This window comes from Heterocephalus glaber, unplaced genomic scaffold (genome assembly GCF_053883595.1).
Source record: "Heterocephalus glaber isolate CG9 unplaced genomic scaffold, H.glaber_assembly_v1.0 deba00001509, whole genome shotgun sequence".
Lineage (NCBI taxonomy): Eukaryota > Metazoa > Chordata > Mammalia > Rodentia > Bathyergidae > Heterocephalus > Heterocephalus glaber.
In genome coordinates, this window is record NW_028258325.1 from 40,697,284 (window position 1) to 40,721,233 (window position 23,950).

A 23,950-nucleotide genomic window follows, 5' to 3' on the forward strand; every position below is an offset into this window, starting at 1 on the left:
ACTTGGAGATCTAATCCCCAACCTTGACTTTCTTGTCATCATGAAGCTGTATTTGTCAAGTTGGAGGATAAATGACATTTTACCAGTTTGTCAACCTGATTTATTAATACCTAAATATTTAAATATATATATGATATATAGGCTATCATTTGCACCTTCCTCTAGGCCTAAAAATGTTAAGGAAAAGTATATAGATGATATTTGTATAAATTATTGCTAAGTATGATCATGACATAGCAGGTGTTTTTTTAAAGTCCTAAGCTGTTAGAATTACAAATGAAATGACACTCTCGGAGAAAACCCAGGGAAGACTGACAAGACTAGCAATGTTGGAAATGTTTGAAGTCAATTGACAAGAAGTTCCATTATATTATTGCTATGGCTTGTACCTAATGTCCTCCTAAAACCTCACCCACTCATAGGTGCTTTTGGAGGTGGCTGGATCTAGGGTGTGTGAATGTGGATTAATGGTGTGATAGTGGCATTACGGGTGTGTAGATCAGTCCACCAATTGGTTTAGCATAGTTCTTGGAGTGGATGATGGAAGTCCCACCCTGGGTGTGGGTGGCACCAACCAACAGGCTTACAGCCTACATGGGCTATAAAGGGAGAGAGGGAAGCCTTGCTGCTTGGTGCTTAGTGCCAGGCTTGCTGCTTGGTGCTTGGTGCTTGCTGCTGCTGCTTTCTGCCAGTGCCCAGACGTGTACCACTGACAAGACTGAGGAGAAGAAGAGGGTCCTGCCCCTAGAGGTCTCCAGTGCTGCTCCACAAGGGTTCTAAGGGTACAGAACTGTGGCTGGAGCTGCAGCAGGGAGCTCAGAGTGGGTGGAAGACTACACTCTGACCAGACCAGAAGAGCCCCTCTCTTTAGTAACTGATACCTAGAATGTAAAATGGGGCTGTATTTCAGAGGTAACATGGGACATAGTTTTCTTCGTGGAGCCTAAAAGATACCCATTCCCTGTGTTTACCCAGATCTACCCATATATTTATAATGTCCCCTCCCTTAAATCCTAAATTATCTGGTACAAATACTGCTTGCTGTTTACCTTCCTGCATGTAAATATGTATATATTTTATATATACATACATGTAATACAGAGGTGAGAGAAATTTGAACAGAGGCTCTGTTATACTGTCTGTATAAATACACATACATCTGCATAGAAAGAAAGGCAAGAATCCAAGACAAAAATGTAATTAAAAAAAAAATCTAAGATTACACATTGAGGATGTAGTGTAGTGCCAGAGTTCTCAACTAGCATGCACAAGCCCCTGGATTCAATCACCAGCAAAAAAAGAGAAAGAAAGAAGGGAAGTAAGGAACTAAGGGAGGTAGAAAAGGAAGGAGAAAAAAGAAAAATCTAAGATTCCTCCGGGGCGGGGGGTGTGAAACATAAAGTAAGCTTCTCCAAGGTTAAAATAGTCAAATGAAACAGAATGGATGAGAAAGAGGCCAATGTAATGTATTCTAACTTACAGAAAGAAGTGACTGATCAATTTGCATCTATTGACTGACTACTAAGAATACACTGTGACACTGCTGAGTAGTAATACATGCTTTACCTTATGGCCAACTGAACTAATCTCATTATGTTTCCGGTACAGCTCACACACATGTCTCTCAGCACCTACCTCCCATCCCACTGTGCGGCTCACAGATGGGGATACTCACCCATTCTTATCCCTCGCTCTCCACCAATGAATATCATTCTTTTCCAGTATGATATACTCCTGGCCCCTCTCTAATCTGAGATCGTGTGCTTCTGTGGCTTGAAAGTCATACATTGCTATAACTATTTCTTCACTATTATTCTCTTCTTCAGGAGGAACTGGTGGGGGAGGCCTTCGCTGAGCAAAGAAGATGACATTTGAAAGTTTAGTCTTATATTCAGAACTTATCAATGAAAACACTGAATGATTCACACATAGAATAAGGCAGAAACTTCAAGCCTAAATCACCTAATATAATTTGGTGAAATCAGGATCTGATAATGTTGATGCTACTGAACTTCTCATGACTTTTAGAATATAGAAGATGGAGCTAAGGGTAGTGGTGCAGCCTGTAACCCCAGCACTCAGGAGGCTGAGGCAGGAGGACTGCCACAAGTTCAAGGCCAGCCTGGGCTGCATAGTGAGTTCAAGGCCAATCTGAACTACATAGTGAGACCCTGTCTCAAAGGAGGGGGGGGGAGGGGGAGGAGGAGGAGGAAGGGCAAAACTGGCTTTAAATTTTTGCTCAGGGTAAGGGATGACTTTCTGGGGAGATGCAAGGGTAACAGGTGAGTAGATACCAGGAGGACCAAAGGTAGACAAACTAATGAAATGGCCTGTAACGCAGAAACAGTGCACCACAGAATTTTAGCAGTTCACCTCCCACTCAAAGGAATTTGTACTTCTTTATGCCTACAGAGTGCAAAGCACATGCTTAGGATCTACCACACTTTTTCTCATTTACTCTTAATATTGCTCCCATAAAGTAGAGTATTATAATTCCCATGTTATAACTGAGACAATAATGGTTTAAGTAACCCATCAAAAGTGGCTCATATCAAATTCATATCACCTCAATTACTGAGTCCAAAGTACTTTTTTTTCTACCATACCCCACTCCTCGAAGGCATGTCCTTAAATCACTTAAAAACATTCCTTTGTCATACTGTGGTCTTAAGACAAATATTCCTTTAAAGCCTCACACCTCTTTTATAAGTCTAAGTCAAGCTACAGGGAAAATGTCAGATGATAATAGATCCCACAATAAAGTGGGAGAATAGCTTAGTGGTAGAGGATTTGCCTAAAATGCATAAAGCTCTGGGTTTGAGCCCTAGCACTGCAAAAATTAAAAATAGGACTCACAATGATAAAATCTGAAACAACTGATATTATCCAACACCAAGAACAATTCAAATAAACCATAGCCCATTTGCTGCTAAGATGGTCCCAGGGAAAAGCAGCATCACATGATCTGCTATAATATAATGTAATATAATCTCACTAAGTCACTACGGATGTTCTGTATCTGAACTGTGACATGCTTGTGTGATATTGTACTAGTTTTGTACATTAGGAAAAGCTGGGTAAAGGGCACATGGAATATCTCTGTATTGTTTCTTTCAAATGCACGTGAATCTATAGTAATCTCAAAACAAGAAGATTGATTTTAAGAAGTGAAGGGAAACAACAGTAAGCAGCTACTATTTAGAAAATCATGTATAAAGGAAAAAGAACACATATTATGAATCTGAGCTCTCGAGTCGGACTGCAGTCCTAGCTGTGATACTTACTGTAAACTTAGACAAATTCCTTAATCTCCCCTAAAAAAGATATATCTATTCAATAAACTGTAAACCTTTCAGAAATGTAAAGACCAAGGCTGAAAACTTAAAGACACAACTTCCACAACAGAGAGACCACATACCTTCTTTGTTTCTGGTGCTGGGGGTAGTGCCTTTTTTATACCTGAAAATGCCAAAACAAAAGCAGGTCAAAATGCTACTTGCCAATGGCTGATAGGGAAAAGTGAGAATGAACGCACTAACAAGGGGCCCACTCTGCCAGATCCAGGAGCATATTTCTAGTGTCCCTGGTGTTGTGTCCTCACCACTGCAGAAGCCAGGTTCTCAACAATGCTTGCTGAACCAAAATCTTAGCTGAGTTACAGCAGAGCCCCCTTAATTTCCACATTTTCCATGACTCCCAGTCAATCACAGTATGAAAATATTAATTGAAAAATTCCAGAAATAAACAGTTAATAGTTTTAAATTGCACTGTTCTGAGGGGCAAGATAAATCTTGCACTGGTGGGATTGGTCTCTCCAGGATGTCAATCACACCTTTGTCCACAGTGCATAACCTACTCACTCTCTTAGTCACTCAGCTATCTCAGTTATCAGATTGCCTGTTGGTACTACGGTGTGCTTGTGTCCAACTAACTCTTATTTTACTTAGTAATGGCCTCAATGTGCGAGAATAGTGATCCCAGAAACTCAGAGATCCAAAAAGAAGCCAGAATGCTTCCTTTAAGCAAACAGGTGAAAGTTCTCGACTTAATAAGGAAAGAAAAAAACTGTATGCTCAGGTTGCTATGATCTACAATACAGTAAATACACAAAGTGAGATCAAAACATATGGTGAATTTTTAAATTAAAAGACTTTGTTACAGTAAAAGATACATTATCCCTGATCCCCTCAGAATACTCCTCTCACTTCAAACATCCCACCATTCTTGGCCCTTTCTGAAGCAGTTCTGGAAGTCCTTTCATGAATGTCTATAGTTGTACTGTAGTGGCCGCCTTGATGTCCTGAATTGATTCTAAATGTTTACCTTTCATAGTCATTTTGTCTTTAAAGAAAAGCCAGAAGTTGCACCATGCCAGATCCAGTGAGTAAGGTGGATGAAGACACAGTGTGATGCTTTATTTGACAGAAATTGCCATAAGTATTTTGAATTGGTTCAGGACATTGAGGCAGCAATAAAAAGATACTCACAAAAGAAGACTTCCAGAACTGCTTCAGAAAGTGGCAAAAACGATGAGATAAACACGTTTGAAGTGTGTGTGGGGGGGTATTCTGAGAGAGATTAATGGTAATGTGCCTTTTATTGTAAGAAAGTTTTTTATATTTAAACATTGACCATATTTTATCATGTCTCCATAACTTTTAATAAAGTATATTATTATAATTGTTTCATTGGATTATTAGTTATTATTGTTAATCTCTTACCGCACCTAATTTATAAATTAAACTTTATCACAGGTATGTATAGAAAAAAAAAACATAGCACATATAGGATTCAGTGCTATCTGTGATTTCAAGCTTTCACAGGGGATACTGGAAGGCCTCCTCTGTGGATAAGGAAAGACTTCCATAATGACAACACTGACAAATTAATAAGCTCTGAAAGTCTATCCCTTCCTATAGTTTACAGTACTGGAGTTTTGGCTGGTATGTGACAACCCAGCTAAGTGGACATGGCATGAAGTTCTAATCAAAGGGTTCTGTGTCTAAATGAGATGTACCGTTTTTAGATCTGGTCTCTAAAAGTACTTCCTGTGGACATCCTTAACCCTATTCCCACTTTCTGCTTCTAGGAAGAAAAAGACTGTAGCTGAAGCAATCCCAGGAGCCACTGTAGAACTGGTCCACCAGTCCTGGACCAGCCACCTACCTTGGGATTTTTATGTAAGACTGAAACACATTTCTAGCTTAACTCGCTATACCTTTTGGGTCTCTTTCTACAGTGGGTTAGACTATATCTGATACCAAACCTTAAGAAATTAAAGGGGCCAGGAATTTAGCTCAGTGGCACCACGCATGCCTCTCAAGCACAAGGTCCTGAGTTCAATCCCCGGTAACAAAAAAAAAAATCGAAAAAATCAGGAAACAATAACAACCTTGGAAACATAGACCTTTCTCTTTAATGTGACAAGTCAATGTCAGGACATTCCAGGAAAATTAGGGTGGAAGGACTTATAGAATCAGGGCTGGCCTCCTGAACACCTACCAAGTAGCCATTCTGCTCATACCCAGAAGGTGGCTGACTAGTTTGGATTGACACAGCATTGTGCACAGTGTCAGCAAGAAAAGAGAAATACAGGAAACTCCACCACCCTATAGCAATTTGAACCTCCGTGTATTTTTTGTTGTTGTTGTTAAATTCTTTTATTGGTACATTTTAGGTATACAACACAATTACATTTCTCATTGGGAATTGTACCTTTACATAATGCATCTTGGTTCTTATTTTTTCCCCATTCCTAGCCCTCCCTTCACGCCCTCCACCCTTCCCTATTTACAAAGACTTTATTTCCATTTTTTCCATTTCTCATCATTTTTCCTTTCCCTTCTTTCCTCTCCCTGCCCCTCCCACTACCCCTACCCCTTTGGACCTTTTCTTCTTATTTGCATTATTGATTATTCATTCTAATCATTGGTACATTTTAGGTATACAATATGACATTCATCATTGGAAATTTGCACCTTTACATAATCTCTCTTGGTTCTTATTTTTCACCCTTGCCCAGCCCTCCCTTCAACCCCTCCATTCCTCCCTATTTACAAAGATTTTGTTCCTATTTTTCCATTTTCTCATATTAATCCCATTCCCTTCTATCCTTTCCCCTAGCCCTCCCACATTCTTCCCCTTTGCCCCTTCGAGAGATGCAAATGAAAACAATGCTGAGATTCTACCTCACTCCAGAAAGAATGGCTGCTATCATGAAATCAACCAATAACAAATGCTGGCGGGGCTGTGGGGAAAGAGGAACCCTGCTCCACTGCTGATGGGAGTGTAGACTGGTGCAACCACTGTGGAAATCAGTATGGAGATACCTCAAAGAACTAGGACTGGAAGTCCCATTTGACCCCACTATTCCACTGCTGGGGATCTTCCCCAAAGAATTAAAAGAATCATACCACAGTGATGTATGTGTGCCCATGTTCATAGCAGCACAGTTTGTGATAGCTAAAACTTGGAAACAGCCCAAATGCCCATCAACTGGAGACTGGATCAAGAAAATGTGGGGTTTTTTATAAAATGGAGTACTACTCAGCCATAAAAAATGAGAAATTAGAGACATTTATAGCTAAGTGGATGCACATTGAGGCGATACTCTTAAGTGAAATAAATACTGAATAGTTTCTCTGGTGTGAGAACCTGAAAGTGTAAATAAGGACTAAAATGTATAATAGGTAACGTGTATTTTTAACTAATGACTAAGGACCTCTCATTTCCAGAACATTTAAGGGTCTTCTGCATCAAAATTAACCCCAGACACTTTTATTCATCTGGACATTTACATAGGAGTATCACAATGACACCTTACTGCTCTGGCAGATGGTGAAGACAACCAAATCCACACTATTCAGCCCCATTAAAATGAAAACAGTTCTACTGAGACTGCAGATTCATTGCTACACAAGATTTCCAGCTACAATCTGGGAAGACTGTATTTGCTGACAAATATACACATTAAAGGAGAAGTAGCTGATAGTACCAAATTAGGTTCATGCTTTTAATAGGTTTTGTTTTTGTTTTTGTTTTGTTACCAGGGATTGAACTCAGGTCTTTGTGCTTGCGCAGCAGGCGGCAAAACGACTGAGCTAAATCCCCAGCCCAGTAGGTTCATTTTTAACAGGCTTCCTTGGAAAGTCCCTCCCAAAAAAGACCTTTTGATTCCATGAAAGGGTCCCAGTGTTAAGTAAATACAATTATTCTTATAAAGCATGCCATTCTATATTTATACTTTTATAGAAAGTATGTTGTACTTCAATCAAAATCACACCACTTTCTCATGTTCATTCTGAACACAATACAATTAGAAAATAAAATAAATACTTACTACTACTCTCAAAAAGATTGTATTTTTCACATCCAGGTGCTAGTTTTTCTGTTTGTCTGCAACACTGATAACTTCCATCTGCCCAGAATTTAGGGTGATATTTAATCATAATATTATTGTTGCTCTTTATTTCTGTAATTCACAAGCACACTGATGATTAGCAAAAAATAAGAAAAAAACCCAAAAACTACAGCATGTTTGTTTGGTAGGTAACATTGTCAATCATTACTTCTTCCTTGGACACCACATTTTTTCATGAAAATACCCTCAGAATGTCAGATAACAACATTCAGAAAAGCCAGATGGTTTTCTTTCGTGTGTGTGTGTGTGTGTGTGTGTGTGTGTGTGAAATGCCTTGTCAGCTGAAGTGACAGCTCCCACACCAAGTTGAATAAGTGCAAAAGTCAGCTCACTACCATTTTGTTCCACCAGAGATGCAACGAGGATTCTGCAGGACCAATCACCGTTCAAACACTACGTGTACATGTTAACCCCAAGGCTAATTCAGGGGCAGTTTCTTAAGAAAACACTGCTATCACAAGTCCTATTATCATAAAAGGTGCTTTGCCACCTCCAAACACATTAAATGAAGCATGTTTTTCTTACAAACTATATACCACTAGAAAGAAGCAAATTTTTAAAAGGGAAGCTAGCTTCAGTATGTTGTATCACCATAATTGACCACCCTTGGAGAAACATTTATTTAGATTTAGAGAATAGAAATGCAAGGGATACATTGGCTATAATTCTATTTTACTGGTAATGGCATCATATTCCTAAAATTGTGTGCAGATTAGTATTTCGTCACATAAATTTTACCTTCTTTTAATTTCTTCACCCAGCGGTCCCTGCTTTGTGCGCTAGGTGCGAAAATGTAAAGTGTGTTAGCATCATGAACAACCTAAAATAAAACAAAAAATGAAATCAGTGACAAATATTTGGACACAGCATTTCTACCTGGCACGGAGCCTTTGGTACACAAACATGAATAATGGATTTTCCAAGGACTGAATAAAAGTCAGTTACTTCAGATGCAAATAACCTAGATTACTTTCCTACAATAGTACATCTGTTTGTTTCTATATCAAACAGGATACACATTTGCAAAAGACTGTTTTTATAGAAGAAAAAAGAAGTCAAGATACTTCATTAATCTCTGTATTTCTTTCCATCTAACTAAAGTTCCTTAGATAAAGTTGGTGTAATAGGTGTTATTCTACTTCAGTATTTGTGTAAAATATTTTATATGAATGGACTACTCTCTCATGATCACTCTTACCTTCCCTTTGCCACTGTCAGTAATTGCAGCAGCTAATTTTATTAAGCACTGACTGTCCTAACTCTGAGCTTTCTGCTTTATACTAATTAATTCTATTAATCCTACCATCAAGGTATTAGTATTTCAATTTCACAGACGAGGAAATGAAGAGCTGCTACCAATCCTCCACTCCTGCATGACTTCAGGAGACACCATTCATGAGCAGGCACTTCAAATGGTGTCCCCTAATGTTGCACCACTTAAATGCCCATTGTCATTTAGCAGTAATGCAGAAAGCCAGGATTCAAACTCCAGAACCCAAGCATTTAACAACAGTGCTACTTTAAGTGGTAGCACCTGTTGGGAAATTACACTCATTTTTATACTTTTAATATTAATAATAAAATAAGTCTGAGAAATTAACATGGGAATTTTGTCACTGGGCAGTCACTTTGCCCTAGGTTGTCAGACACAAAGCAGATACACTTTGCCTAAAAAGTAGTGCATGCCTATAAACCTCCCTTCACCATAGCAATACCCACTGAATTGAAAACAAACTGTTGTCACACTGACAAATGGCTGTCCCCAACCCAGTTCAATAGGTAATTCCTTCTCATTCATTTTAATCAAATGAATGTCCTCTAACAGCCATGTGGTCATCATAAAGCAAATAATGTTATAGACTATCCAGCACTTTGCTGGGACTATCTGAGACACAAAAAATGAATCAAACATGAAGCTTATTTCTAAGACATGTCTTGGAATACCTTAGTACCATACAGAATCTGAGAAATGATATCAGAGAGGTCAAATGGTAAAGGAGACGTAGGAGATAATGTTTCCTTATTTGATACCACTCTAAACCAAATTTGCACTTGTTCAGTACATTGACAGGCTAGAGCACTATTTAGGGACCAATATCCTCCCTTCTAAGCCCCAGATCACACAGGGGCGGGGTGGGGCATCTTCCATATTATCCTTGAGGACAGCTCCATGGCGGGGGTGGGGGGGACATAGGGAGTCAGGCTTCTGGGGTGCCTTGTGTCTTCTGGTAAGGAGGAGCAGAGGCTGTTGGCGAAGGAAGGTTTGGCAAAGCTCCCCTGCTGAAGTGCAGAAGCCATTTCATCAGGTAGGAAATACTCTTAGTAACACTACTAACTTAGCAGTTGTCCTCCTGATTTATATCTTTATTCACCTGTTCATTTATTCAACAGACTTTTAACAAGTGTGGTGCAGCAGAAACAGCACAGCTATTAGATGGACAGAGCTGGGTTTAAAACCCAGGAAGGACACACCATCTCCTGGGGAACCCCCAGCTGCCACCCGAAATGACTCATTTAAGGAAGCATGAAGAAGGAATCCCACTCAGCAGCTGGTTCCTTGTTTTTTGTCCCTTCCTTGGGCTAGAATATGCTGGGAGAAAAAGCAACCTCCTTTTCTCTCTTGAAGTCTTTTGAAAATGTCTACTTCTCCCTTTTTTAAAAATTCTATCTCGCATCTGAACTTGATACAAAATTTCACCATGAAGATGTAAAACTAGGCTCTATGCCTTCTTAGTTATACGTGTTATTATGAGAGGACTTTTTTCACCTTTCAAGTTCTGCTGGTTTAAATTATATAGCTGCAGCTCAAGTTCACCTCTTCTTGATTAATTTTTATGATTTCTTTATCTGTTCTTAGGTTTAATCATCTCAACAATTTTAAATATTCAAGGATGGAATACTTTCTGTTCTCCTATTTTTATCATCATTATTAAAGCCAACCTAAAATTTGCAGAGTAGATTCTTTCTCTTGGAAACAGCCTAGTTATCAAAAATCCTAATTCTGAATCTAGAATCATGAAAACCATAGTTCCCCACAACTGCCTGCCAGCCTCTAAAATGTCTCAGAGCCATCAGAAGTGTGGCAGGAGCGATTCTTTGCTAAACAGCAAACCACACACACACACACACACACACACACACACACAACCAGTGTAGATGCATTCCATGCCTTCTGCTGAGATTAAACTGGGCTCACTTCTAGATCTGGGTGGGGGTTACAGTTGTTAATGACATCAACAGTATGAGAAGTAGCAATGACAGAGTTAATAACAGCAATGCCTCAGCTATCTATAAGTCATCTCAGTTCATCTTCACAGCAACTCAACTAAGTGAATACTGTTACTATTGTTTCCATTTTTCAGAACAGGAAGCAGACGCAAAGGTTAAGTGACTCACAGAAGGTCACACAGGCAGTGAGTGGCATATTGTCCCGCCGCCGTTTGGGCTCAGAGTTGCCTCTTTAAAGAGGCTTAAGCACTTTACTGTCCCTGCTCCTTACTCAGAAATGGCAGACATAAAGTGAGGAATGGGGAAAAGGAAATATAAAGGTAGTCCTTCCTCCCGTAGTGTTGCCACCTTGGTGGAAAATAATCCAGATGCAGTTTTAAAACTTGAATATTTTAGCTCACTGCTTCCGAGTGATCTTGATCTCCCAACTGGTAAATGCTTATTGTGAAAGTGACAATTAAAAACCAAAACTCCACTGCAATAATACCTGGAAAGAGATTTTCCCAGCAGGCCCTCTCCTCCTCCAGTTAAGGCAGGACCACATCTGACTTTGACTTGTGATGTGCATTGCTCAAAAGAAAGCAAAAAATGCCCTTCACTAGAGATGGGGTGCTGAGGCCTCTGATGAGCTGGGGAATGTCAGGATTCAACCCCACACTCCTGAATGCCGAGGGTCATGCCCAGCACATGGAGCCGCCCTCTTTGGGAGTGAGCCATGCATGTGTGCTCTTGGCTGGCCTCTAATTGACAGAGTGGCCCTGGGTGAGTCATCTACCATCTGTGAGCCTCAATCTTCTCAGTGATAAATGAAAATAATATGACATTTGCCTATTCATACATCTGTGAACAGGATCATTGTAAGAGGAGAAAATGAAATAACATGATCATCCTTTCAAAAATCCAGTTTAGGGCTGGGGATTTAGCTCAGTGGTTCCGCCACTGGCTCCACAAGCACAAGGACCCAAGTTCGATCCCCCCATACCAAAAAAAAAAAAAACAGTTTAATCAGGGCCAGGGATTTAGCTCAGCGATTCCACTGCCAGCCTCAAAAGCACAAGGGCCCAAGTTCGATCCCAGGTACCAAAAAAAAAAAAAAAAGGATTCAAAAATACAGTTTAATCAACATAAAGTGCTAATATTATATTTTTCTATCACAAGCTGCCTTCTCATTTCATTTTTGTCTGGGAGGAACTCAGTCTTATCACTTCTCAGCTTCTCAAATTCACAGAGAAAACTTCATTGCACTTTGTTCAGCCCCAGCCCCCACTCCTTATTCCAAGCATTCTGATATATCTGAATAGGAGTAGACAAAAGGTAGGTCTTTCGGACTCAGCACCATCGGTAGATTCTGACAGCCAAAATAAGGATAAGATAATGTTTCACCCAAGGTGTAAGCAGTTCATGAAGAAAAGCAATTACTAAACCAACGAATTAACCTAAAGATCAAGCTCCAAACCAATGACAGGAAATTGTAACGTCATAGAAAACATGACTAAAAGCCTATCATCATACTTTTGTCAAATGTATCAGCTCACCTGAAATGGATATTTATTTTGACAGGGAATGACGGCATCATCATTCTTCACTACTTCCACACACTTGATTCGGGAAACATCAATAAACCCCTTTCTGTATTTTTTCTGTGAAAAGAACAAAGGGGAGAAGCATTATAATTGCAAAACATAAGAAAACTGTTTTTAATGGTGATATTTGCTAGTGAAATTACTGATTCAAAATATTTAGAATCTCCTTAATAATTACCTAAATTATGTCTCCCTTTATTGAAATTGTTCAAAATACTGACACGGTGATGATTATAACCAAAATTATCAAATTCTTTAATTTCTAAAGGCAAAATTGTTCTGTCTTTGCCTCAAATAAAGCTCTAGGACAGAGAAATAGATTCCTTTTCATTGTTTCATTCCCTTTTCAGGCACACATGCCTTGTTCAATTTCTTCAACTTCTAGACAGTAGTGCTCAAAAAGAAAGCATCAAAGACCCAAGCCAGAAAGACTCCATTATTCAATCACAGGTGCGAGCTCCAGAAGCTGCATTTCCTCCTCCTCTGTGCAGGTTGCTTCAGTGCAAGCAGCACAGGGTTCAGGGCGGTAGGAGGTGGGCTGCAGGTGTTTGAGCAAAGCTCCCATTCCGACCTCCCTGCTCACTGCACATCCGGCAGCAATAATTAAGATCCATCCTCCAAAAATCATCCACACCCTTGAACACAGTGATCTCACATGTGGGAACTTATTGTAGAGAGAAACCCAAAAGAACACAAAGCAGTATGTACACAGATAACTTAATATATAACACAACTATTAGAAAGTATTACAAATACAATGTAGAAATTTTTTTAATTTGCTGAATAATATTAACAGATGCATTCTACACAAAAAGTTGTGTAAAGACCAAGGTCATTTTTGGTTTTTGGTAGATATTTACATGACAAAAATGAGGCAAATGAAGAACATTTTTGTATTGGGAATGACCAGCCATGCCTGGGCCTTAGTCACTGAAAACTGTTTCGCCTAATGCTCTGAAATCTCTCCTTAGCCACCAACTTTGAGCTCCCTGCTGTACTGCCAGGAACTTGGTCTGCATCCGCACTGTCACCACAAGACTTTCACACTTGCCCCAAGCTTGGCTGTCAACAGCTTCCTGTGACCAGGCTACCCTGGCTGCCATTTCGCCAGTGCATTCTCATTCATACTATTTCTGTCTCTGTGTGTGTGTCTCTCTGTGTCTGTCTCTCAGTCTCTCACTCTTACACACACACACACACACACACACACACACAAACACACACACATTAGAAGCCCATGGCCCCTTGACATTCCTCTCTATCCCTGTTCTGTCTATACCTTACACCTTTCCCTTGTCCCTTCAGACACGTGTTCTCTCCACGCCTATCTAGGCCCTCTATGCTGTTCTTCAGTCCTTTTTTTTTACCTCTGGGGAGAAGCTGGTAGCCTCTGTGGACACAACCAGCCTCATCAGAATTGCAAACCTTTTCCCTCACCTCAATGCACAAGTTCGATCACTACTTCATGGAAAGGACAGAGCAGCCATTGTGAGGGCATACGCCTACTTTGCACTGCAATTCAAGAGCACTCTAAAACCTTACATTTTCTCTTTCATCCTGCCTCTTAAAGGTTAAAAGGACAGAACAGAGAAGACCCAGTAGGTGGCATTTAACATCTGCATTTTACTCTTGTGATACCCTTGTGAAGTAGGCACTATTCTCAACACTTTACAGATGAGGAAACTGCAGCCCACACTCATTAGATACATCACCCAAGGACCTTGTCTGACCCCAGAACCCACTGGGCTTTGGGATGCCCCAGCTGCAAGGGGTGAGAGGATTCATGGGGCCAAGTGCCAGAGGGGCAACAGAGATTCCAAGCATGGCACTATCCGGCCAGGGCAGGGAGATGGGCATTCTCCCCAGTCGTTCTGTTCCAAGGGTTTCCTTCTCCTGTCTATAATACATCAGACCTCTCCTTCAAAACCATGAGCCCTTCTTCTGGCCTATGATTGCCTTAAGTCTTCTCTTTCTGAAAGTGAAAATGATTGCATTCTCACCCTCACCTCCTTCCCACACACTCCCTCAACCACTTGCAATCTGCCTCCCACCCGCATAATCCACCAAAGCCTTTCTCACAAAGAGCACCAATGACCAACCCAGCGGTCTCTACTGAGCTGGCATCCCTTTCTCCACATCTGAGTGCCAGTACTCTCCTCTCCTGTAGGTGGCTTTGACTCTGCGTCATCTAGGTTTTCCTTCTCTCCTCTGCCCTTAGATGCTTAAATAACCCCTGTCTTGTGTCAACAACACGTTATGGACAATATTGTATAAGAAAAGCTTGTTTTCTGAGCATGTAGTCTTGAAATTGAGCCAGGGGTTGGTTGTTAATCTTCATAGTTATCTGGCAAGGTAAGAATTATTGTGTCCATTTTCCAGACCAAAAAAATCTACATTAAGTCACTTGCCCCGGTGTACTGTGAGAGAGATCAATACAGTAACCAATATACAATGCAGTAAGTGCCACTTACAGAAAAGATGCTAAGAGACCACAAAGCTTACACATCGGAAGAGAGATGGGAGAGTAACCCCTGAAGAATGAATAGAAAAATATAGTCCAGCATGATCTCAGTTTCCTCATCTGTAAAATGGGGAAAACAATAGCTTCTGTGCCATAGGTTTGTTATGAGAATTAAATGAGCTAATACTGCCAAGTGCTTAAAAGACTGTCTGACCCATAGTACAAGACTTGCAAGTATTTGCTAAGTAAAAAGTTAAAAAAAGACCAGTGTAGCTGAAGTACAAGGTATGTGAGACAGGATGGAAAGGTGAGCAGGGGCCAGCTTCTAAAGAACCTGCTGCATGGGACTCCAGGCTGCGGCCACACAGGCTCCCAACCAGCTCCTAGGGCCTGTACCTGCTAGCAGGCAGAAGGGGGCAACCTCCTCTTTGGTCATCCACGGTCACTGCAGAAACCTTGGAAAGCAATAATAGCACAAGGAAGAATCAAATGACCCCAAGTCTCCTCCCCTGAAGAAAATCCCTGTCAACATCATGAAACATATCTAGACATTGCTCTCTGGGGCATCCAACTTGCTGGGAGTAGCAGGCAGGGATCTGCTTCCAAAACACTCATCTCCACTCACCACCTGCTATAGTTACTAAAAGAAGATGTCAAATGTGGATCAATTTACGCAGAAACATTTGGGATAATTATGATACTGGGTTGACTTATGTACCCTAAATTCATGCTTTGTGACATATTATCTAATGAACTACTGTGTAGACTTTCTTACTCAAATATTGTCCTATAAAATGAGCAAAAATTTAAGTTGTGCATTCATTATTTTATCTATTCTTCCAGCAAACAGTGACGGGATATCAACCAGGCACCAAACACAGTGCTGTGTGTTGAAGCTTCTGGGGGTGTGGGGGGTGCAAGGGTCTCTACAAGAGGATTTTGCAATAATATGGTGGGGAAAAGGGGATAAGGGGATGATTCACAATCTAGTAATGATAAAGCAGGGTGCTTTCATGTTATGGCATGGAGTAGGGCAGTGGTGGGGCAGGAGAAGTTGGCAGTTTCAGGGAGGAAGTGATACTTTGATTTTGGTTTTTTAAAAGATAAGTCGGAGTTTTCCTGTAGAGAAAGCAAAGAGGGTTCCAGGCTGCAAAAACAAAAAGGGCTCTGAGTACTTAGGAAAATGAAAGAAATTCACTGTGGCTGAAATGCAGGGTGGCTTGGGAGAAATACAAGGAATAACCCCCAAAAAGGTTGTTTGATGCCAAATTTTTCTATGTCAGACTTAGAAGTTTGGATTTAACCTGAGCAGTTTTGAGAGGGAATGAGAAGTAGTATACTGAGCCATAATTTTGGGAAGATAACTATCAATGGCAGTGTGAAGAGTGAGTGGAGTGAGAGAAGCTAGTTAGGAGCTTGCTGTAATATTTCTGGTGAGAGAAATGCAGTTCTGAACCAAATCCGAGGCAGCAAGTAGAGGCGGGTAAAGCAGAGACACCAGTGAATTTAAGAGGCCAAGGCCACAGAACTTTAGGGCAACTCAGATATGGGGATGAAAGAAGGAGAAGGAGCTAGCAGGCTCAGTGATTCTGAGTTTGAGCGATTGGCAGACACTGATACCATAACCTAGGAGAGAGAACACCAAAAGACAATGGGGAGGGAGGATATGACTGATTAGGGACAACCAACCAGAAATATCTGGAGGGAGTTGAAAATCGGGGTCTAGAACTCAGAAATGCTTAGCAGCTTCTTTATAGCTAGAGACTTCTTTTCACAAGGCACATACAGTGTTACCTCGAATATAGAGTGTTACCTCGCACATACAGTGTTACCTCACTCTAGGCTCATCTCAGAGTAACCCTGGGGTTTAGGAAGGGCTAAGAAAGAAACGGTCAGAAATGCTAAGGGATTTACCACGGGGAGCCTGGCATTAATGAGAGCCAAGTGCTCTTTTCGCATCTAATCCAAGCACCTCCTCCACAGCCCACTTAAGTCTGGGCACGCTGGTCTTTCAAAGCCTTCCCAGAGGAGCCCTCTGGGAGTACTGTCAGGAGCTCTGGGGAACGCCTTCTGAGCAGTTACCACAGTTAGCACCGAGAAAGAACATGGTTTTTTCTACATCTAGACTACTCTGTAGAATTATTTCAATAACAAAATTAATTCATGATTACTAGAGGTATCATAAATATTATTGTGAATATTATGGCCCAGAAACAAATGTCCAAGCTCATTGTTGTTTATGTAAAATTCTCTCCTAGTCTACTGTCTTTGCCCTCTTTGCCCTGCCAAGGAGAGCTGAGAGCTCCTCATACTAATCCTTCAAGCTAAGAAGACTCCTGACACTTAGTCACTATTAATTCAAGAGTGGGCTCTGCTGGTAGCATACTTTCCAAAGATAAGCAATGACCATATGACAACCAGCATAATTGAGAAAACTAAATACAGAGATAAAATATAACTTGCTTAAAACTACACACCTACTGAAAGGTTGAACAGGAGTTAGATGTAAGGGATCCTATCACCCTAGACCATCCTGCAAGGTATATTGGTTTCCTTTAATTTCTTCCAGAATACTCGGTATTTTAATAACACCAATATCATTCCTACATTAAAGAAATTTAATTTTTAAAAATCTACACAAAGCCAGGGGTGGTGGCACACACCAGTAAACCCAACACTGGGAGGCTGAGGCAGGAGGACCACAAATTCAAGCCCAGCCTGGGCAACTTAGTGACTTACTGAGACCTTGTCTCAAAACAGAAAATAAAAGTCTGAAAATGTAGCTCATGGCAAAGGCCCTAGCTTCAAACCTCAATACTGGAAGAAAAAAAAATGTATACAAATAACCAGCTGGTCCTGGGTAAAGTGAAAAGCCAGTCATAAAGACACTTCCATGTCTTCTCTCGGCATCCTGAGTTCCCACTATGCAAGACGACTAACCAGAAATTCGCTCTAAGATCCCAACTGATTCCTGGACTTTCCCATGTCACAACTTTATTCCTGCTGTGGCTACTCTCAGTTTCCCACCTGGACAGATCACTTCTGCCCTGCAGTAGGCCCTCAGGCAGAGAGTGAGCACTTTGGAAACGGGTACTTCCTCATTCCAGCATCTGCTTTGCCACTTAGGCCCAGGACAATCAGTGCCTCTTCTCTGTGTCTCAGTTCCTCTCTGTACAGAAATAGCACAGTGCTGTTCCCTTTGTCAGGCTTGTTGTGGCATTGCAGATCATGTACACAAGCGCTAGACAGTGTCCAGTGCATGGGACTTCGAGATGGTTCATTCTATGTGCAAACTTGACTGGGCCAAAGGACATTCATGTGCTGATAAAACATTTCCAGGTGTCTGTGAGGGTGTTTCTAGAAGAGCTTAGCACTGCAATCAGGAGTGAAGAAGATCCACAAACTCACTGAGGATCCACAGAGAACAGAGGCAAAGGCTCTCTGTTCTTGAGCTGGGACAGCCATCTACTTCTGTCCCTGGATATCAGAGCTCCTGGCTCTCAGGCCTTTGGGGCTTACACCAGCAACCCTGCCTCACCCTCATCTCTCAGTCTCCCAGCCACAGATTCTAGAGGCTTCCATTGTTCTCAGGCCTTGGGATCACACTGAATTACTTGGGTTTCCCATGTCTCAGATTTCAGACAGCAGGCTGTGGAATTTCTCAACCTCTATGATCACATAAGCCCATCCCCCTAATAAATCTCATCTATGTATACTGAAACATAAATATACACATACATGTACGTGTGTGTGTGTGTGTGTTCCCTGACTCACTGCCAATATTTTCTTAATAACCCCGGGAAGTTGTCAGGAAACTGATTATCTGAGAAACTATGAGACTGACTGTAAATCATAAAATGCTAAGCCAAAATTAAACTAAAAATTTCTCAAAAACACCAAAGCTTCCACCTGTCTCTAGCTTCCTCAACTCAAATATTCATGAGCTCTTGCTATAGAAAAGAAATGATGTCAACAATTACAGAGCACTTACTATAAGCCACCCATTAGTCTTTTATGCATATTATCTCAATAAACCTCACATCTTTATAACAGAACTCCTGTCACCCCACTTTACAGATGAATACATCAAAACTAGGAGAATATACTTAACTTGCCCAAAGTCACACAATAAACCAGGACCTGAACTCTGCTTAATTCCAATTCTAAATTCTTAAGTGCCACATACACTTAAGTATCTTGATACCACTTGACTATGCACAAATGTAAACTCAGTGGATACATTCAAAGCTCTTATACAAAAATGAAACCAAAGTAAGTTCACAGACGATATATAAAAACAAACTATGTAACAAATAAGATGAAACTGACAGCATTACCGGGATGTGACAAACGGGGTGTGTGCTGGGATGGAATCCCTCTCCCTAAGTAGAGCTTTTGGTGTCCACATGCTGCAGGACCACGTGCGGTGTGACACTCTCCCATGCTCATCTCTCTATCCCAACCCTGGACCCTCTGTACACATACTGCTTCCTACCATCAGGCCCACTAGTGCCACTGCAGTTTCTCATTCAGCCAGACACCACTCTTTCTCAACAGGCCACCACAATTAGATCAGACCACAAACACGAGCCTGAAAATACACTGCTGTGTTTAGTGACATGAGACCATCCAGAGAAGCAGGTACAAGAAAATTAAATTAAAATTATATATGTGTGTGTATAAATAGAGTATTAAGAGGGAATAAAATTTTGTCATAAGATGAAATAAAGTATTGTCATAATTGTCTTAAATACTTGCCTTAAGTTAAGAAGGCAAAAAAATTTAAATTTCTAGAATTGTAGTCTTCATCACATTCAAACATCAAAATTTGTGACCTACATCCATTACGTTCCTTCATGACAATTTGTATTTATGAACTAGCTTTGGTCCTTCATTCAGCCACATTCATCAAACATTATTTCCAAGAGCTTCTACCACCTGCAAGACTCAGATACCAAAGTGTACTGGGATGGAGATGAAAACATACAAATACCTTGACCTTTAAAAATTTACAACAATTTGCAGGAAAACAAATGGAACTGGAGACCATCATGCTAAATGAAATAAGTCAGACTCAGAAAGTCCAACATTGCATGTTTTCTTTCATACGTGATAGCTAAAATATAAATAAGGAAATGAATACAGTAAAGGAGAGCTGATAGGAAAATAGAAGGTAGACTCTTGTACATAGCGAAGAGGATAAGGGAGGAAAGAGAAAAAGGGACAGGGCAGAGGGATTGATAACGAACAAGATATGTTATAACCATGTACCATTCCCCAGAATGATTATCACTACTCTGTAATACAAACATGCACTAATAAATCAAAAGAAAGAAAATCAAAGAAATAAAACTAGTAAAACTAACCAGAGTGATCAAGAAAAAATAGATAATTACTAAATGTTCAATATCAGGTATGAAAAAAGGACATCATTACTGACCCTGAATAACACTAAAGGTTTACTAAAAGAATATTCTCAAGAATTTTATGACAATTTGTGTGTGTATGTGTGTGGGGCTGGAGACTGAACTCAGATGTGCTCTACTACTGAGCTACATCCTCTAACCCTTTGTGTTTTTATTTTGAGACAGGGACTCTGAGTTTCCTGGGATGGCCTCAAATTTGAAATCTTTCTGCCTCAATCTACTGAGTGGCTAGGATCATAGGGATGTTCTACTGCACTCAGCTGTGCCAAAATTTTAGAAAACCTATGAAATGGGAAAATTTCTTGAAAGACACAAATTACCAGAACTGACTGAAGAAGAAATAGATTTATTAAATGGCATTGTATCAATTGAAGGAATTAAACCCATAATTTAAGACTTTCCTACAAAGAAACTCCCACGCCTAGGGCAAGACACAGTGATGCATCCAGCCCTGTAATGCCAGCTACTCAGAACTAGGGCCAGAGGATCACAAGTTCCAGGTCAACTTGGGCATCATTTGGGAGGGAAGGAAGGAAGGAAGGAAGGAAGGAAGGTTGGTTGGTTCATTCTCATTTTTAAAAAGTACATACAGGCTGCGCATGGTGGCACACGCACTCCGGAGGATAAGGCAGAAGGATTGTTGCAGTGGCAACCCTACAGCATTCCCCATAGCTTTACCCAGGCTTGGTTTCTAGAGAGGCACAAAGCTAGGAGGCTCATCACCTGCTGGAGCATTTGCCTCCACCCTGTCATACCTGGCAAAATCCGCCCCCAAGAAAACTTGCTGATCTGCTATCAGTGGAAGGCATAAGGGCATGTAGGGAAGTATAATTGGAAATGGAAATCATTTAAAATTCCACTGAGCTTTGCTAGGGCACTGTATAAGCAGAGTATTATTAATCTGCTCTTCACATAAGCCACTACTGCACCCTATGCTTCTCTAGTTCTCTCCAGTCACTGAGATTACACTGCTGCTTGGTTTTTAAACGCCATTGAAAGACTAAACTGCAACTAACAGAAGCTTCCCCATATTGTCCATGCCTCTAAGAAGGCAATATCCCCTGCTGTATTTTTTCCTATGAATATAATCAGCCACGCTGGGAGAGTTTCCATCCTTTTGCTTCTACTGAGGAGGGGAGTGAGAAAGTGAACGTGGAGAGAAGGAATCACCATAACAGCACCAGGAAGAAAAACAAAATGTGTGTTTTAAAGCCAGATCTCTAGTAAAGGATGAATTGCCCATTAACCCTTCTCTGTAAGATCCTCAAAGAGAAATACACAAAATTGCCTCATCAGGTATTTATTCCATGAGTTTCTATGGGCTTAATGGGTGCCAATCACCTCTTCAGTGTGGTTTCTATGGGAATATTCATTCAACTGGTGTTGCAAATAACCGATTGACAGCAAACCTGCAACACAGCCCATCACTTGGGAACATTCTATAGATAAAATTATTTTTAAATCAATTTCTTCCACTGACTACTTGATAACATCAAGGAAGTTCTGTTGCTACATTTAGAAATGTAGTGACAGCCCTATGGCTCTGCTTAAGCTGGGGACTCCTTGACTTTGGAGCCATATACTGAAGCACAGAAGAAATCATGTGATTTACACAAGATAATGAGAGTGGAAGGGATTTACTGGATACTGGAGGTGAGGGGAAGGGTGTGGTTCAGGGTTAGGTGGGTGATAGGTCCAAGGGAGTTCCCTGTACTGTTCCATCTACTCCTGAGTATATTTGAAATGTTCCATAATGAAAGGTTAAACAATATTTAATGAAATTTTTTAAATCCTATTAAAAGTTGTAGTGACCTATTTATTTTTGTTGAGAATACAGAAAGGGTCCATAATGAAATGGTGAAAAACTAGAGAAGGGGGCACTTCTTAATTGCTACTAATAAAGTTTTAGCTCTCTTTGGGGGTAACATACAGGTGGGTCAGGATGAAGCAGCAAGCCTTGGAAAACACAGCAATCCTGGAAGTTTACACAATTGCTCCTAGCTGTCAGATGCACACAGCTCCTTGCATCCAACATCCTCAGAGAGCTCTGGCATTAATTAGAGAATCACTGAGCTTGCAGGAGCAAGGAGTTATTTAGTATCCACATTTTACCATTAGTAAACAGGGCACAGAGATAAGTAAAATGACCAGGAGCAAATAAATCTGGGGACGCTTGAAGATGTGGATGAAAGTGGCTACTGGAACTCTGTGATGATGTGAAGAAAGGATGTGACTTCTGAAAGAGCCCTGAGCTGCACTGCTATCTTCGCTGGCTCTCATACCAGGAGATCACAATGGGACCATTTATCCCTTCTTAATTTGCTTGCTAATGCAATTAACTTTCAATTACTCTAGTAAAAATGAATCTACTTTGCAGAATATCTGCCTGTTCTGAGAGATGGCCCTCAATACCAAATACAGAATCCCTACTGGCCAATAGCCACGCCACTCACTGAAAAGCACCAGCGCACACAGCATTGTCTGCTTCCTTCTTCCTTAGCCCTCACCTTCCTGCAGTAGTGGAGAGGTGCATTACACCACCCACACAGCCACCAGCCCTGGAAGGCTTAAAGAAATTGTATAGGTTACCTTCCTAACATCAGTGAATACATCTGAAACCCAGGTATTACTAAGTACCAGCTTTAAGTGGACTCGGAAAGAGAATCAGCTTTGCTGTAATTGCTCTGTCCTGGCTTCCTCACAGTCCTGAATTGATTCAAAATGTTTACCTTTCACAGTCATTGTGACTCTGGGGAAGAGCCAGAAGTTGTATGGTGCCAGATCTGGTAAATAAGGTGGATGAGGACACACCATAATGGTTTTACAAGCCTGCCTTTTCCATTGGATGGTACTTCATAGAAGCAGTCACCTATATTTTTGATTGTACCTCATAAATACATTCACAAAAGGGGACTTTCAGAACTGCTCTAGAACGTGTCGATAACAATGGGATAAGTGTGTGTGAAGAGAGGGAGTACTGTATTCTGAGGATTAATGACAATGTGTCTCTCACTGTGATAATTTTTGAAATTTACATACACACCATATTTTTTGATCAGCTCTTTTAAGTGTCATTTTAGAGAATAAAACCAATCCAATATTGATCATTTCAAATTATTTAGTTTGGTACATTTTTGTCCTGTTCACACATCTAACACTTTGAAATACAAGCTGCCTGTACCTTTCCTAACTTCTACATATCCTAGCTGTAGTCACTATTTGTGTGGCTTTCTGTTGAAGGCCTGTCACCCACAAAAGACTGAACTATTCACACATACAAGAATGTCACACGCCTGGTATGGTCACCACTAATGACCAGCTGCTTGTTTTTGCGGCTGCTGCTTGTTTTTGCTGACACAGGAAAATACTGGAATTTGAGTTAAATTTAACTTAGCCAAATTCAGACAGTTATCCTAGAATAATAACAATTATTTGAAATTATACACTATTTTGACTGCCAAGATAATGGTCTCACTATTGCATGTTTCATTGGTGTCATGACTGTTAACTTCACAATTTGTAAACATCTCATTCCTTGTCATGAAAGCAAGCAGATGATGCTGAATAGGTCATGTCTCAAATGCTGTAAATCAAGGTCTTATATTCTAGGATAATGTACAAAGTCAGGAATTAACTGAATAAATAGCTTTACACCTTTTCATTATCTCTCCCATACTCCTTCCTTCCAGCTCTTTTATCCAACGTTTATGTAGCATCTGTGTTAGAAGACTCTGTTAGCTTCTTGTCATTGTGACAAAATACCCTTGAAAAAGGAAGCATTCTCGAACGCACAAGGTCCTGAGTTCCATCCCTGGTACCAACGAAAAAAAAA

At 40.6% G+C, this 23,950-nt stretch overlaps 1 protein-coding gene across 5 annotated transcripts in view; it reads right to left on the bottom strand.

The window, feature by feature from the left end:
• Tec (tec protein tyrosine kinase) overlaps positions 1-23,950 on the bottom strand; it is a 127,100-nt gene that overhangs the window by 23,302 nt on the left and 79,848 nt on the right. For all 5 annotated transcript variants that reach the window (XM_004849751.4, XM_021262390.2, XM_013073981.3 and 2 more), the window contains exons 3-7: positions 12,184-12,288; positions 8,159-8,240; positions 7,340-7,471; positions 3,419-3,459; positions 1,676-1,851 (exon numbers count right to left, since the gene is read on the bottom strand). In XM_004849751.4, coding sequence (XP_004849808.1) covers positions 1,676-1,851; positions 3,419-3,459; positions 7,340-7,471; positions 8,159-8,240; positions 12,184-12,288 — 536 coding nt within the window. The remainder of the gene's footprint in view (positions 1-1,675; positions 1,852-3,418; positions 3,460-7,339; positions 7,472-8,158; positions 8,241-12,183; positions 12,289-23,950) is intronic.